The 16,811-nt window shown below is 42.8% G+C and overlaps 1 protein-coding gene across 1 annotated transcript in view; it reads left to right on the top strand.

The window, feature by feature from the left end:
* Window positions 1-16,811, top strand: part of csmd3b (CUB and Sushi multiple domains 3b) — an 826,488-nt gene that overhangs the window by 562,744 nt on the left and 246,933 nt on the right. The window contains exons 24-27 of the mRNA XM_036953488.1: window positions 7,538-7,729; window positions 13,377-13,503; window positions 15,504-15,706; window positions 15,987-16,178. Coding sequence (XP_036809383.1) covers window positions 7,538-7,729; window positions 13,377-13,503; window positions 15,504-15,706; window positions 15,987-16,178 — 714 coding nt within the window. The remainder of the gene's footprint in view (window positions 1-7,537; window positions 7,730-13,376; window positions 13,504-15,503; window positions 15,707-15,986; window positions 16,179-16,811) is intronic.

Genomic DNA, 16,811 nt, shown 5'->3' with positions numbered 1-16,811 from the left:
AACAACAACTTCACATTTCCACAGAGTTTCACAAAAATAAACATGATGTTGACTAATAATTACTGCACAAGAGTAAAAATAAGCACACCATCTCAAAGACTAATGAATATCAATAATAATTATAGTAACTTTAATTTACACTCAATTATAAGGTGTGTTTTCTGAACATTTGTAAATTGTTTGCTAATTGTAAAACATGAGTTATAAATGATCTACTAATTGCTTATTATTGAAAGTTAATATACAATGTTACCTTGGTTCTTAATGATCCAGACTGGGATAGGGGTCATCCCATGATTGATTACCCAGACACACTGATTTAGATAGAACCCTAATAAAAGGCTTGGAGTGGGAGTGGAACATGGCCTTCGTTCCCTATGTGAAAGTAGCTCGTCATATTATGTGTTATGAGATGTTATCTTTGTCATGATTCCGCATCATATTGATATTTAGAAGGAATAGAGTAAAGGTGTAAGTGTTTGTTGTTCACTCTAGATATACACTGAGTAGACAAACATTAGGAACACCTAATTCACGTAATTGGAGTAAAATACTTAGGCTTCTACTTGCAGCTTATACATTTACGGACACTGTATCCATCCAGTCCATCCATCCAGAAACACTGAGTAGACAAGACATTATGAACACCTGTTCTTTCCATGACATCTACTGACCAGGTGAATCCAGGTGAAAGCAATGATTCCTTACTGATGTCACTTGTTAAATCCACTTCAATCAGTGTAGATGAAGGGGAGGAGACAGGTTAAAGAAGGATTTTTAATCATTGAGACAATTGCGAAATGGATTGTGTATGTTTGCCATTCAGAGGGTGAATGAGAAAGACAAAAGATTTAAATGCATTTGAACGGGGTATGGTAGTAGGTGCCAAGCACACTGGTTTGTGTCAAGAACTCCAAATGCTGCTGGGCTTTTCACGTTCAACAGTTTCCTGTGTGTAGCAAGAATGATCCACCAACCCAAAGGACATCCAGCCAACTTGACACAACTGTGGGAAGCATTGGAGTCAACATGGGCCAGCATTCCCATGGAACACTTTCGACACCTTGTAGAGTCCATGCTCTGACGAATTGAGGCTGGTGCTGGTATACCACTCGTATCAGTCTCTCCCGTCTCTCCATCTGCGTTGTAAAACAAGTAGGCGTTAAAGGGTAATTAGAACCCTGTTGACAGCCTGGAGTGGATTTCAAGGGATTAAACCACAGCTTGGTCCAAGGTAGTATCAATTACCTGAAAAAGAGCCACTACGCTGGTCTTTGTTGACCTCGTCCCAGCGCCCCGTAGAAAATCCGACTTTGTATTGGCACAGAAGTAAAAGAACACAACAATTCATGTGTTGAACTAGCTAGTAGCTAGCCTGTGTAACATTCAGCAGGGTGTCAGTTCTGACAGAGATTAAAAAATAAAGATCAACCCGCTGGTGGGCTATCTCATTTGAAATCTATAAAATCTGTGTCTGGTGGGAGAATTCATTCCACCTTCAGGATTAGCTGTTTGATTGCATAATAAAGGTCAGTTGAAGCCCAGGGCCAAGTCTCACAATGGCACCCTATTTCCTACATAGTTGCACTACTTTTGACCAGAGCCCTATGGGTGACTCTATGAGCTCTGGTCAAAGGTAGTGCACTAAATAGGGAATAGGGTGCCATTTGGCACATCCAAACCATATTAACGTATTGATGACGTGTGTATTGTTATAGTATTACTAGATATTAACGTATGGATGATGTGTGTATTGTTATAGTAGTACTAGATATGGATAATGTGTGTCATTGTATTACTACATATTACTGCTTTGTTGGAGCTAGAAACATAAGCATTTTGTTACACCAGCAACAGCATCTGCCAATCTGTGCACAAGACAAATAAACCTTGATTTGATTTGAATCACTGTGCTAGGTGAATCACTGTGCTAGGTGAATCACTGTGCTAGGTGGATCACTGTGCTAGGTGAATCACTGTGCTAGGTGAATCACTGTGCTAGGTGAATCACTGTGCTAGGTGAAAATTGCCACCGTTAATCAGTCCCAACACCCTCCTGCCTCAGCCACATACTATGTTAAGGTCAGTCATGGCAAGTGTTTTTTTCTCAGGGTATAGAGCATTGCTGTCATGGTGACTGTTTTTTTCTCAGAGTATAGAGCATTGCTGTCATGGTGACTGTTTTTTTCTCAGAGTATAGAGCATTGCTGTCATGGTGACAGTTTTTTTCTCAGAGTATAGAGCATTGCTGTCATGGTGACTGTTTTTTTCTCAGGGTATAGAGCATTGCTGTCATGGTGACTGTTTTTTTCTCAGGGTATAGAGCATTGCTGTCATGGTGACTGTTTTTTTCTCAGAGTATAGAGCATTGCCGTCATGGTGACAGTTTTTTTCTCAGGGTATAGAGCATTGCTGTCATGGTGACTGTTTTTTTTCTCAGAGTATAGAGCATTGCTGTCATGGTGACTGTTTTTTTCTCAGTGTATAGAGCATTGCTGTCATGGTGACTGTTTTTTTCTCAGTGTATAGAGCATTGCTGTCATGGTGACTGTTTTTTTCTCAGGGTATAGAGCATTGCTGTCATGGTGACAGTTTTTTTCTCAGAGTATAGAGCATTGCTGTCATGGTGACAGTTTTTTTCTCAGGGTATAGAGCATTGCTGTCATGGTGACTGTTTTTTTTCTCAGAGTATAGAGCATTGCTGTCATGGTGACTGTTTTTTTCTCAGAGTATAGAGCATTGCTGTCATGGTGACAGTTTTTTTCTCAGGGTATAGAGCATTTGTCGTCATGGTGACAGTTTTTTTCTCAGGGTATAGAGCATTGCTGTCATGGTGACTGTTTTTTTCTCAGAGTATAGAGCATTGCTGTCATGGTGACAGTTTTTTTCTCAGAGTATAGAGCATTGCTGTCATGGTGACAGTTTTTTTTCTCAGGGTATAGAGCATTGCTGTCATGGTGACTGTTTTTTTTCTCAGAGTATAGAGCATTGCTGTCATGGTGACTGTTTTTTTCTCAGAGTATAGAGCATTGCTGTCATGGTGACTGTTTTTTTCTCAGAGTATAGAGCATTGCTGTCATGGTGACAGTTTTTTTCTCAGGGTATAGAGCATTTGTCGTCATGGTGACAGTTTTTTTCTCGGGGTATAGAGCATTGCTGTCATGGTGACTGTTTTTTTCTCAGGGTATAGAGCATTGCTGTCATGGTGACAGTTTTTTTCTCAGAGTATAGAGCATTGCTGTCATGGTGACTGTTTTTTTTCTCAGAGTATAGAGCATTGCTGTCATGGTGACTGTTTTTTTCTCAGAGTATAGAGCATTGCTGTCATGGTGACTGTTTTTTTCTCAGGGTATAGAGCATTGCTGTCATGGTGACAGTTTTTTTCTCAGGGTATAGAGCATTGCTGTCATGGTGACTGTTTTTTTTCTCAGAGTATAGAGCATTGCTGTCATGGTGACTGTTTTTTTCTCAGAGTATAGAGCATTGCTGTCATGGTGACAGTTTTTTTCTCAGGGTATAGAGCATTGCTGTCATGGTGACTGTTTTTTTCTCAGGGTATAGAGCATTGCTGTCATGGTGACAGTTTTTTTCTCAGGGTATAGAGCATTTGTCATCATGGTGACTGTTTTTTTTCTCAGAGTATAGAGCATTGCCGTCATGGTGACAGTTTTTTTCTCAGGGTATAGAGCATCTGTCGTCATGGTGACAGTTTTTTTCTCAGGGTATAGAGCATTTGTCGTCATGGTGACAGTTTTTCTCAGAGTATAGAGCATTGCTGTCATGGTGACTGTTTTTTTCTCAGAGTATAGAGCATTGCTGTCATTGTGACAGTTTTTTTCTCAGGGTATAGAGCATTTGTCGTCATGGTGACAGTTTTTTTCTCAGAGTATAGAGCATTGCTGTCATGGTGACTGTTTTTTTCTCGGAGTATAGAGCATTGCTGTCATGGTGACAGTTTTTTTCTCAGGGTATAGAGCATTTGTCGTCATGGTGACAGTTTTTTTCTCAGGGTATAGAGCATTTCTGTCATGGTGACTGTTTTTTTCTCAGGGTATAGAGCATTTGTCGTCATGGTGACAGTTTTTTTCTCAGGGTATAGAGCATTGTCGTCATGGTGACTGTTTTTTTCTCAGGGTATAGAGCATTGCTGTCGTCATGGTGACAGTTTTTTCTCAGGGTATAGAGCATTGCTGTCATGGTGACTGTTTTTTTCTCAGGGTATAGAGCATTGCTGTCATGGTGACTGTTTTTTTTCAGGGTATAGAGCATTGCCGTCATGGTGACAGTTTTTTTCTCAGAGTATAGAGCATTTGTCGTCATGGTGACAGTTTTTTTTCTCAGAGTATAGAGCATTGCTGTCATGGTGACTGTTTTTTTCTCAGGGTATAGAGCATCTGTCGTCATGGTGACAGTTTTTTTCTCAGGGTATAGAGCATTTGTCGTCCTGGTGACAGTTTTTTTCTCAGGGTATAGAGCATTTGTCATCATGGTGACAGTTTTTTTCTCAGAGTATAGAGCATTGCTGTCATGGTGACTGTTTTTTTCTCGGAGTATAGAGCATTGCTGTCATGGTGACAGTTTTTTTCTCAGGGTATAGAGCATTTGTCGTCATGGTGACAGTTTTTTTCTCAGGGTATAGAGCATTTCTGTCATGGTGACTGTTTTTTTCTCAGGGTATAGAGCATTTGTCGTCATGGTGACAGTTTTTTTCTCAGGGTATAGAGCATTGCTGTCATGGTGACTGTTTTTTTCTCAGGGTATAGAGCATTTGTCGTCATGGTGACTGTTTTTTTCTCAGAGTATAGAGCATTGCCGTCATGGTGACTGTTTTTTTCTCAGGGTATAGAGCATTGCTGTCGTCATGGTGACAGTTTTTTCTCAGGGTATAGAGCATTGCTGTCATGGTGACTGTTTTTTTCTCAGGGTATAGAGCATTGCTGTCATGGTGACTGTTTTTTTCTCAGGGTATAGAGCATCTGTCGTCATGGTGACAGTTTTTTTCTCAGGGTATAGAGCATTTGTCGTCATGGTGACAGTTTTTTTCTCAGAGTATAGAGCATTGCTGTCATGGTGACTGTTTTTTTCTCAGGGTATAGAGCATTGCTGTCATGGTGACAGTTTTTTTCTCAGGGTATAGAGCATTTGTCATCATGGTGACTGTTTTTTTCTCAGAGTATAGAGCATTGCCGTCATGGTGACAGTTTTTTTCTCAGGGTATAGAGCATTGCTGTCATGGTGACTGTTTTTTTTTCAGGGTATAGAGCATTTGTCGTCATGGTGACTGTTTTTTTCTCAGAGTATAGAGCATTGCTGTCATGGTGACAGTTTTTTTCTCAGGGTATAGAGCATTTGTCATCATGGTGACTGTTTTTTTCTCAGAGTATAGAGCATTGCCGTCATGGTGACAGTTTTTTTCTCAGGGTATAGAGCATCTGTCGTCATGGTGACAGTTTTTTTCTCAGGGTATAGAGCATTTGTCGTCATGGTGACAGTTTTTTTCTCAGGGTATAGAGCATTTGTCATCATGGTGACAGTTTTTTTCTCAGGGTATAGAGCATTTGTCGTCATGGTGACAGTTTTTTTCTCAGGGTATAGAGCATTTCTGTCATGGTGACTGTTTTTTTCTCAGGGTATAGAGCATTTGTCGTCATGGTGACAGTTTTTTTCTCAGGGTATAGAGCATTTGTCGTCATGGTGACAGTTTTTTTTCTCAGAGTATAGAGCATTGCTGTCATGGTGACTGTTTTTTTCTCAGGGTATAGAGCATTGCTGTCATGGTGACTGTTTTTTTCTCAGGGTATAGAGCATTGCTGTCATGGTGACTGTTTTTTTCTCAGGGTATAGAGCATTGCTGTCATGGTGACTGTTTTTTTCTCAGAGTATAGAGCATTTGTCGTCATGGTGACTGTTTTTTTCTCAGGGTATAGAGCATTGCTGTCATGGTGACTGTTTTTTTCTCAGAGTATAGAGCATTTGTCGTCATGGTGACTGTTTTTTTCTCAGGGTCTAGAGCATTGCTGTCATGGTGACTGTTTTTTTCTCAGAGTATAGAGCATTTGTCGTCATGGTGACTGTTTTTTTCTCAGGGTATAGAGCATTGCTGTCATGGTGACTGTTTTTTTCTCAGGGTATAGAGCATTGCCGTCATGGTGACTGCTCAGTAGTCTATGAGTGTCGTGTCAAACACTATGTTGAGGCTCTACACTTAATTGGAGGCAAATGGAACTGGGTGCTTTGCATTCATGCGGGTTTTGTATTTTGAAAGGTAGCTGTCATTGTGATGAGGAGAGGGCAGAGGGATGTGTCTCGTTTTAGCTTGGCTGCGTCCTTAATATCAAAGGGCAGAGTTCAAACCAGCAAATAGGAAATTGTCAGCTGCTAAAATGTGGGGTGGCACTTTGAAAGACAAGGAAAAAGAACAGCATCATTATGTCTGTCCTATTTCTCTCAGTTGGCTGTGTAATTATGACGGCGTGCCAAACGGAAACGATTAGGGCAAGATAATAACAGGAAGTGTCTCTGACAGAAAGCCGGCCCATGCTCCTCCTGTACCGACCAAGAGTTCTAGACAAATTAACCAAGCGCTTAATCCTAATTGTTCTGCCTGCTTAGTACAGGCCCCATCCCTGCCTCCGGGCCCAGTGGGATCTTCAAGCCGGAATGACTAAAGCTAATGACCACCATAACTTACATTCTCTCTGTTCTGAGCCCCTAACGACATAAGAGAAAGGTTCAGTTGTCCAACTGAATATATTCAACTGAAATGTGTCTTCTACATTTAACCCAACCACTGTGAATCAGAGAGGTGCTGGGGGGGGGGGGGCTGCCTTAATCGACATCCATGTCTTCGGCGCCCGGCGAACAGTGGGTTAACTCAGGGGCAGAATTACAGATTTGTACCTTGTCAGCTCGAGGATTCGATCCGGTTACTGGCCCAACGCTATAACCACTACGCTACCTGCCGCCCCCATGTACATGCAATGCAAGCAGCACGGAAATATCTCAAAATGACTGATTGGAACATTAAGAGAGGAGGCCAAAAACTGTGTGGCTAAATCATATGCCTCCATGCCTGTGTCCAGCCTGGCGCAGGTGATATTTGTGTTAACATCACATATCTGGTTTTCAAAAATTATTTCAAAGCTGAGCTTGATTGACCATGACATAATAAGATGGAACCAATGGAGTAGCCCCTAAAAGTGCAAGCCCCACCCATGTGGAACTGTAGGCAGGCTCAACCAAATGCTCCAATCCTGTTTTTACCCCAGAGTTGTGACATAGGGACCTCGTCCTACACTGCCAGAAGGAGGAGGATCCTTCCGAGCCTGTTTACTCTTCATGATTCTTCTTTCTAGAGTTTTCCCCCGGGGCCACTGTGGTTCTGCTTGTTCTCTGGGGTCAAGTTACTGTAGCAGAGCCCTTTGTGACTTTGATTGATTTTCTTCTCTATTTCTTTCTCTTTCTCTCCCTCCCTCTCTCCTTCAATTCAATCCACCCCACCCCACCCCCCAACCACCCTTTCCCCTCCCTCCTCCAGGCTTCGAGCTGTCCCACTGCGAAGACCCTGGAGTGCCCCAGTTTGGCTTCAAGGTCAACGACCAGGGACATTTCTCTGGCAGCACCATCACCTACAGGTGTAACCCTGGTTACACCCTGCACGGCAGCGGAGTGCTCAAGTGTATGACTGGAGAGAGACGTGCCTGGGACAACGCCCTGCCCTCTTGCATTGGTAAGGGAACAGAGGAACAAAATGATTGTGCATATGAATGGTAAAGCCTTATGATCAGGAGCAACTGTTGACTCTAAGCATAGCGGATTGTTAGACGGCTCTCCATCTATTTTCAACTACTGTTAACCCAGTTAACCCAGTTAATCCAGTTAACCCAGTTAACCTAGTTAACCTAGTTAACCCAGTTAACACAGTTAACCCAGCAGTACAGTACTGCAGCACAACCCTTCTCTCTTCATGTCAAGTTGACCACAGAAGAAAATGTTAACACAGCTCCCTCCCATTTGTCATAATGATCTAAGCTGCAGCCCATGCACCTCCTACTCTGCATACTGTACTGACCAGGCGTGGGGAGTGCAGACCAGACCAGGCAGAGCTCCTGCAGGTCATTGTTATGCTACAGTAGAACAACCAGCACTGCAGTCTGCAGCTGTATAATGTTAGTTAATCCAGCTGGTTTAATTCAGCCTTATGTTGCATTATATCCTCTTAATTGAACTTTGTCAAACAATTTGCAGTGTTTTGCATTTCTTAAAATGAATAGCATTTGATTTTTTTGATTTTGAATTAGTAATATCTTGGGAAGATTGGAATATGTGAGAGTTGAATTCAACTAGCCGGTACAGGAGCAACAACGGCTCAGCCGCAAAGTGGCAGGCCACACAAGTTCACAGAACGGGACCGCCGAGTGCTGAAGCGCGTCCTTGGGTGCAACACTCATTACCGAGTTCCAAACTGCCTCTGGAAGCAACGTCAGCACAATAACTGTTCGTCGGGAGCTTCATGAAATAGGGTTCCATAGCTGAGCAGCCGCACACAAGCCTAAGATCACCATGCGCTATGCCAATTGTCGGCTGGAGTGGTGTAAAGGTCAGCGCCATTGGACTCTGGAGCAGTGGAAACGCTTTCTATCAAGTGATAAATCACACTTTACCATCTGGCAGTGCGACGGACGAATCTGGGTTTGGCGGATGCCAGGAGAACGCTACCTGCCCCAATGCATAGTGTCAACTGTAAAGTTTGGTGGAGGAGGAATAATGGTTGGGGCTGTTTTTCATGGTTTTGGCTAGGCCCCTTAGTTACAGTGAAGGGAAATCTTAACGCTACAGCATACAATGACATTCGAGACAATTGTGTGCTTCCAACTTTGTGGCAACAGTTTGGGGAAGGCCCTTTCATGTTTCAGCATGACAATTCCCCCGTGCACAAAGCGAGGTCCATCAGAAATATTTTGTTGAGATAGGTGTGGAAGAACTTGACTGGCATGCACAGAGCCCTGACCTCAAGCCCAGCGAACATCTTTGTGATAAATTGGAACGCTGACTGCGAGCCAGGCCTAATCGGCCAACATCAGTGTCGCTAATGCTCTTGTGGCTGAAAGGAAGCAAGACCCACAGACAATGTTCTAACATCTAGTGGAAAGTCTTCCCAGAAGAGTTGAGGCTGTTATAGCAGCAAAGGGGGGACCAACTCCATATTAATGCACATGATTTTGGAATGAGATGTTTGACAAGCAGGTGTCCATATACTTTTGCTCATGTATTGTAAAAGCAAACAAGAGGCAGGAGATCTATTATATCAAAAGTCTTGCATCCCCCGGTTTTAAGCTAGTAGAGTACTTAGTGGATACAGCACGTTATTTCACAAATAATATTCAGAATATCCAACCCAAACCCGTAGATAAAAACATGTCATGGGGTTGTTTTTGCAAGCTAGAGAGAACATGCCGTATCAACTGAATATCAGTACAGTGCTCCAAGCAGGACACATTTAGCATTGTGTCAGTGTCTGTCAATGGGATTGGACAATTAAGTGGGCAACAGCAAGTTACAGTCTGCTATCTCTCTTGTCTGTTGATTTTTGATTTGTAAGTGGCCAATCAGATGTGATTGAGCACCCCTGAGAAGCCAATGATGTGTGATTGAACGTTTGCTTTGTGAGGAATGAGCTCCATAGGATGTTGGTTAAGACTAGAGGGAGGAAGCGAGATGGGGACCTCTCTCTCTCTCTCTCTCTCTCTCTCTCTCTCTCTCTCTCTCTCTCTCTCTCTCTCCCTCTCTCCGGTATCTAAAAACGTCTCTAATGTAGAGTATAAATCAATAGCGATCTGAACCTTGTTATTCAAGCTTCATTGAACTGTGCATCCATTGTTTGTCATGTAGACGGATTATGCAAATGAAGCTGCTGAAAGGAAACGCAGATGTGGGCTCCATTAATAATAAAGCCCAAACGTCCTGAAGTCAACCAGGCCAGTTTTTCTGGAGGAGGGAGAGAGAGTGAATGAGCAAGAGAGACAGAGCGTGAGAATGAGAGAGAGGGGCGGGGACAGGGAGACAGAGAGTGAGAGAGAAAGAGAAGGGAAGTAAGTAAGAGAGAGAAAGATGGTGGAAGACAGAGATTGAGAGAGAAAGAGACAGGAAGTGAGTAAGAGAGAGAGCGAGAGATGGTGGAAGGACAGAGAGTGAGAGAGAAAGAGACAGGAAGTGAGTAAGAGAGAGAGCGAGAGATGGTGGGAGGATAAAGAGTGAGAGAGAAAGATAGAGGCCACCCCACACTGCCCCACAGCACCGTCACACTTCCCCCACGGCACCACCACACTGCCCCCCACGGCACCACCACATTGCCCCCACGGCACCGCCACACTGCCCCCACGGCACCGCCACACTGCCCCCACGGCACCGCCACACTGCCCCACAGCACCGTCACACTGCCCCCACGGCACCACCACACTGCCCCCCACGGCACCGCCACACTGCCCCCACGGCACCGCCACACTGCTCCCCACGGCACCGCCACACTGCCCCCACGGCACCGCCACACTGCCCCCACAGCACCGCCACACTGCCCCCACGGCACCACCACACTGCCCCCCACACACTGTAAGAGCTGGTTTTGAGCTGGTTGCTTATCTTGCTGACAGCCCTACGGGCCCCGGTCAACGTAGTGCATTGCATAGGGAACAGGGTACCATTAGGGACTCTCTCCAGCAGTCTGCATCTTGTGAGATGATCTATTACTGAGATGATTTATTGAGATTAATCACACGGCTTCACGTTCGCATGAGGAGTGGTAGACATGTTACATTTGTTTGTCAGCCAGCCACTAATTATTTCCCCTCAGCTGTGTGTGTGTGTGTGTGTGTGTGTGTGTGTGTGTGTGTGTGTGTGTGTGTGTGTGTGTGTGTGTGTGTGTGTGTGAGAGAGAGAGAGACTGTGTAAGTGTTTGTGTGTGTGTGTGTGTGTGTGTGTGTGTGTGTGTGTGTGTGTGTGTGTGTGAGAGAGAGAGAGACTGTGTAAGTGTTTGTGTGTGTGTGTGTGTGTGTGTGTGTGTGTGTGAGAGAGAGAGAGAGAGACTGTGTAAGTGTTTGTGTGTGTGTGTGTGTGTGTGTGTGTGTGTGTGTGAGAGAGAGAGAGACTGTGTAAGTGTTTGTGTGTGTGTGTGTGTGTGTGTGTGTGTGTGTGTGTGTGTGAGAGAGAGAGAGAGAGAGAGAGACTGTGTAAGTGTTTGTGTGTGTGTGTGTGTGTGTGTGTGTGTGTGTGTGTGTGTGTGTGTGTGTGTGTGTGTGTGTGTGTGTGTGTGAGAGAGAGAGAGACTGTGTAAGTGTTTGTGTGTGTGTGTGTGTGTGTGTGTGTGTGTGTGTGTGTGTGTGTGTGTGTGAGAGAGAGAGAGAGACTGTGTAAGTGTTTGTGTGTGTGTGTGTGTGTGTGTAGAGAGACTGTGTGTGTGTGTGTGTGTGTGTGTGAGAGAGAGAGACTGTGTAAGTGTTTGTGTGTGTGTGTGTGTAAGAGAGAGAGACTGTGTAAGTGTTTGTGTGTGTGTGTGTGTGTGTGTGTAGAGAGACTGTGTGTGTGTGTGTGCGGGTGTGTCCGTGCGTGCGTGTGACTGTGTTCCTGTCCATGGATACCTCCAGCCCAATACAGCATATATTTAGCTCTTTGAATATACGTCACTGCAAAACTTCTACAGTATCTCCTTTTATTTCTCTCCATAGCTAGATATCTATCATGTTCTGGTTATATTTCTATGGTCTCTCCATAGCTAGATATCTATCATGTTCTGGTTATATTTCTATGGTCTCTCCATAGCTAGATATCTATCATGTTCTGGTTATATTTCTATGGTCTCTCCTTAGCTAGATATCTATCATGTTCTGGTTATATTTCTATGGTCTCTCCTTAGCTAGATATCTATCATGTTCTGGTTATATTTCTATGGTCTCTCCATAGCTAGATATCTATCATGTTCTGATTATATTTCTATGGTCTCTCCATAGCTAGATATCTATCATGTTCTGATTTATATGTCTATGGTCTCTCCATAGCTAGATATCTATCATGTTCTGATTTATATTTCTATGGTCTCTCCATAGCTAGATATCTATCATGTTCTGGTTATATTTCTATGGTCTCTCCTTAGCTAGATATCTATCATGTTCTGGTTATATTTCTATGGTCTCTCCATAGCTAGATATCTATCATGTTCTGGTTATATTTCTATGGTCTCTCCATAGCTAGATATCTATCATGTTCTGATTATATTTCTATGGTCTCTCCATAGCTAGATATCTATCATGTTCTGGTTATATTTCTATGGTCTCTCCATAGCTAGATATCTATCATGTTCTGATTATATTTCTATGGTCTCTCCTTAGCTAGATATCTATCATGTTCTGGTTATATTTCTATGGTCTCTCCATAGCTAGATATCTATCATGTTCTGATTATATTTCTATGGTCTCTCCATAGCTAGATATCTATCATGTTCTGGTTATATTTCTATGGTCTCTCCATAGCTAGATATCTATCATGTTCTGATTTATATTTCTATGGTCTCTCCATAGCTAGATATCTATCATGTTCTGATTTATATTTCTATGGTCTCTCCATAGCTAGATATCTATCATGTTCTGGTTATATTTCTATGGTCTCTCCATAGCTAGATATCTATCATGTTCTGATTTATATGTCTATGGTCTCTCCATAGCTAGATATCTATCATGTTCTGATTATATTTCTATGGTCTCTCCATAGCTAGATATCTATTATGTTCTGATTATATTTCTATGGTCTCTCCATAGCTAGATATCTATCATGTTCTGATTTATATTTCTATGGTCTCTCCATAGCTAGATATCTATCATGTTCTGGTTATATTTCTATGGTCTCTCCATAGCTAGATATCTATCATGTTCTGATTTATATGTCTATGGTCTCTCCATAGCTAGATATCTATCATGTTCTGATTATATTTCTATGGTCTCTCCATAGCTAGATATCTATCATGTTCTGATTATATTTCTATGGTCTCTCCATAGCTAGATATCTATCATGTTCTGGTTATATTTCTATGGTCTCTCCATAGCTAGATATCTATCATGTTCTGATTTATATGTCTATGGTCTCTCCATAGCTAGATATCTATCATGTTCTGATTATATTTCTATGGTCTCTCCATAGCTAGATATCTATCATGTTCTGATTATATTTCTATGGTCTTTCCATAGCTAGATATCTATCATGTTCTGATTTATATTTCTATGGTCTCTCCATAGCTAGATATCTATCATGTTCTGATTATATTTCTATGGTCTCTCCGTAGCTAGATATCTATCATGTTCTGATTCTATTTCTATGGTCTCTCCTTATAGCTGAATGTGGAGGAAAGTTCACAGGCGAGTCGTCAGGACGTATACTGTCCCCAGGATACCCGTTCCCTTACGACAACAACCTCCGTTGCACCTGGATCATTGAGGTGGATTCTGGCAACATCGTAAGGTACTACTGATAATGAATTAGTATTCATCAAGTATCCTCCTTTTCATGTATTGTCCTCTCATGTCTCATCTCTGTGCGTTTCAACAGCCAAGCAAAGGCCCTGCCAAGGTTGTCTTGTTATCTGTCTAGCAAAAGTACAAGGCTTTACAGCTCTCTCTCACACTCACACGCACATACACTGACAGTTGCTCTGGATAAAAGTGTCTGCTAAATTACTTTGATGGAAAAGTGAATACACTTTCATGGCTTTGAAAGTGCTAGCATCTCATCCAGAAAGCAAACACTGTCCAGTACATCAGTATATCAAATCGAATGTTATTTGTCACATGCGGCGAATACAACATGCTTACTTACGAGACATTAACCAACAATGCAGAGTACGAAAAATTGGCTAAATAAACAAAATAAAAATGGTATAGAGGTATAGAGGTCCTGCATGGCGTGGAGCTCGGCCCCAGTGATGTACCAGGCCGTATGCACTACCGTCTGTAGCGCATTGCGGTCGGGTGCCGAGCAGTTGCCATACCAATCCGTGATGCAAGCAGTCTGGATGCTCTCAATGGTGCAGCTGTAGAACTGTTTGAGGATCTTGGGTTCCATACAAAATATTTTTAGCCTCCTGAGGTGGAAGAGACGTTGTCGTGCACTCTTCACGACTGTGTTGGTGTGTTTGGACCATGATAGGTCCTTAGTGTTGTGCACACCAATGAACTTGAAGCTCTCAACCTTCTCCACCACAGACCTCTACCGTCCAATTTCCGCAACTTCGATAGATTGGTAACCAGGCCAACGCGATCAGATCAGCTTGGCTCTGTTGGGCTCAGCTCAGTGGTGTGACAGGGGTACCTCTGTGCTCTCTCCGGTATAGTCTATAGATGCCAGGTCCCTCTTTGTTTTCAGTCTGAGAGCCCAGGTCTAGGCAGTCTAATGAGCCTCAAATGCTCAATCATACATTCAATTATTAGTATTGTATGGAGCCGGAACCGTGTCACCATGGAGGCAAACAATTTGTTCTGTTCCAACTCCCAGTGGCGCACCTCGTTTGAAATCATATTTTTATTCATGACTTGATTTCCTGCCACTGATGTCATGATCAGCACTGTCTGCTGAATGGAAGGAGTGTTATGACCACGAGCACCAATTACTGGCCTAGTTTTCTGACTTATTGCTCCTTTTTTTTTTCTCTCTCTAAAGCATCATTATACCTAGCCAGGAACCTCGGTCTGGCATCACAACAGGACTTTATGTTGTGTTGTATCTAGTTTCCATGTAAAAGATTAACGGACTTTGGCCTTCAGCTGAGTGCTTGCATAAAAAAAGGAGAAAAACCAGAAGAAATAAACGCATACCCTTAAATTTGCCATGCTGTACCAATATCAATGTAGTACCAATACTAATGCAGTACCAATACTGTACCAATATCAATGCAGTACCAATACTGTATCAATATCAATGCAGTACCAAGACTGTACCAATATCAATGCAGTACCAATACTAATGCAGTACCAATACTAATGCAGTACCGATACTGTATCAATATCAATGCAGTACCAATATCAATACAGTACCAATATTGTACCAATATCAATGCAGTACCAATCAATGTAGAACAAACTGTGTGTGTTTGTATAAGAGATTCAGTGATTTTACTTGAGTTAAACTCATTTTCTGTGAGGAGCAAAGGTCATCCACAAATGATCTCCTACAAACTCTGCTTTTGGGCAAATTTCTCAAGTTCCTTCCATTATCATCTACCATTATTACTCTGTTATTCTGTGATTTATTGCAAGTAATTTATTGCAGTCTAGGGTTGCAAAATTCCACCAACTTTCTCAAAATTCCTGGGTTTTGCAGTAATCCTGGTGGGAGGTATTTTCCTGATTCCAGGAATCTTCCAACCAGGATTTATGAAAACAAAAATAGAATTTAGTGAAAGTTACCAAGAACTGGTATTTTGCATCCAAACCTAAATGACAATGTTATTCCTCCTCGTCCCTCAGTCTGCAGTTCCTGGCCTTCGACACAGAGGCGTCACATGACATCCTGAAGGTGTGGGACGGTCCTCCTGAGAATGAGATGTCCCTGAGGGAGGTGTCTGGCTCTCTGCTTCCCGAGGGGATACACAGCACCCTCAACCTGGTTACCATCCAGTTCGAGACCGACTTTTACATCAGCAAGTCCGGATTCGCCATCGAATTCTCAAGTGAGTAGTTTACTGTTTGTGAAAAGCCTTTGAAGTGTATATCTTCAAAAGCAATGAAGTCTGGTAGAGCGTACAGGTTTGGGTTATTCTCTGAAATGTTATTGGGCTCAGAGACATTGGTTGGTTATGTGTTTTGAAGGTCGTTATGAAAGATACTGCAACATTCATTATATGTCATGTCAACATAAAGGTGTTATGAATGTCTATGTATGTAATCTTCAAAGTGATTGCATAAAGCCCCTGCATAGATTTGATTCCCTCCCTGTGTTGTGACTGCCAGGTTCAGTGGCCACCGCCTGCAGAGACCCAGGGGTCCCCATGAACGGCAGTCGTAACGGGGACGGACGAGAGCCGGGTGACACTGTCACCTTTCTCTGTGACCCTGGGTACGAGCTCCAGGGAGAGATGAAGATTACCTGTATCCAGGTGGAGAACCGTTACTACTGGCAACCCAGCCCTCCTGTCTGCATAGGTGAGTGCTTTAATTACAGGTAGAGCCAGGGGGTTGTATTAAGGTGAGTACTAACAGGGACTCAGACCATGCTACTCATCCCCAGCCTCCTAGCCTGCTAATTAACATATTGAATTAAGATCCCTGAGTGTTGCCAGAACCTGCTGGCGCCAAGCAGCACTTGAGCTCTAGAGATGATTGACTGTCATCGCTCTCCAACCGTTTTGAACGAGGCAAAACATTAAATGAAGATCACATTTTTGGAAGCAGATCCCAAGATCTCTCTCACTTTTCAGAGATAGTGTGCTTATAACGAAATCTCGAGGATTCTTGTCAACTCCTGATCACGGGTGTCTTGTTTTAATGTGGCTTTATAACGTCTGATCTGTCAAAACGAACTACATCAGTTACTGTTATGGTTTAAACATTCTGTTAACTTTCCCAAACATTCCCAGGTTTTCCGGAAATCCTGTCTGGAGGATTTCCTAGGTATTCCCTTGTGATTCCGGGAATCTTTCAACCAGGATTTCTGAGAATTTTAGGAACGTTACCAGAATTTTGCAGCCCCAAACACCAGTATATCTCCACAGAATGACATGCAGTTTTCCCTGTGGTACATAACAGAGACAGTTCATGAGTGTCAGAGTCAGACAA

This window comes from Oncorhynchus mykiss, chromosome 18 (assembly GCF_013265735.2).
Source record: "Oncorhynchus mykiss isolate Arlee chromosome 18, USDA_OmykA_1.1, whole genome shotgun sequence".
Classification (NCBI taxonomy): domain Eukaryota; kingdom Metazoa; phylum Chordata; class Actinopteri; order Salmoniformes; family Salmonidae; genus Oncorhynchus; species Oncorhynchus mykiss.
Note: the sequence above shows the minus strand (reverse complement) of the source record. Positions and strands in the feature narration are given on the sequence as shown.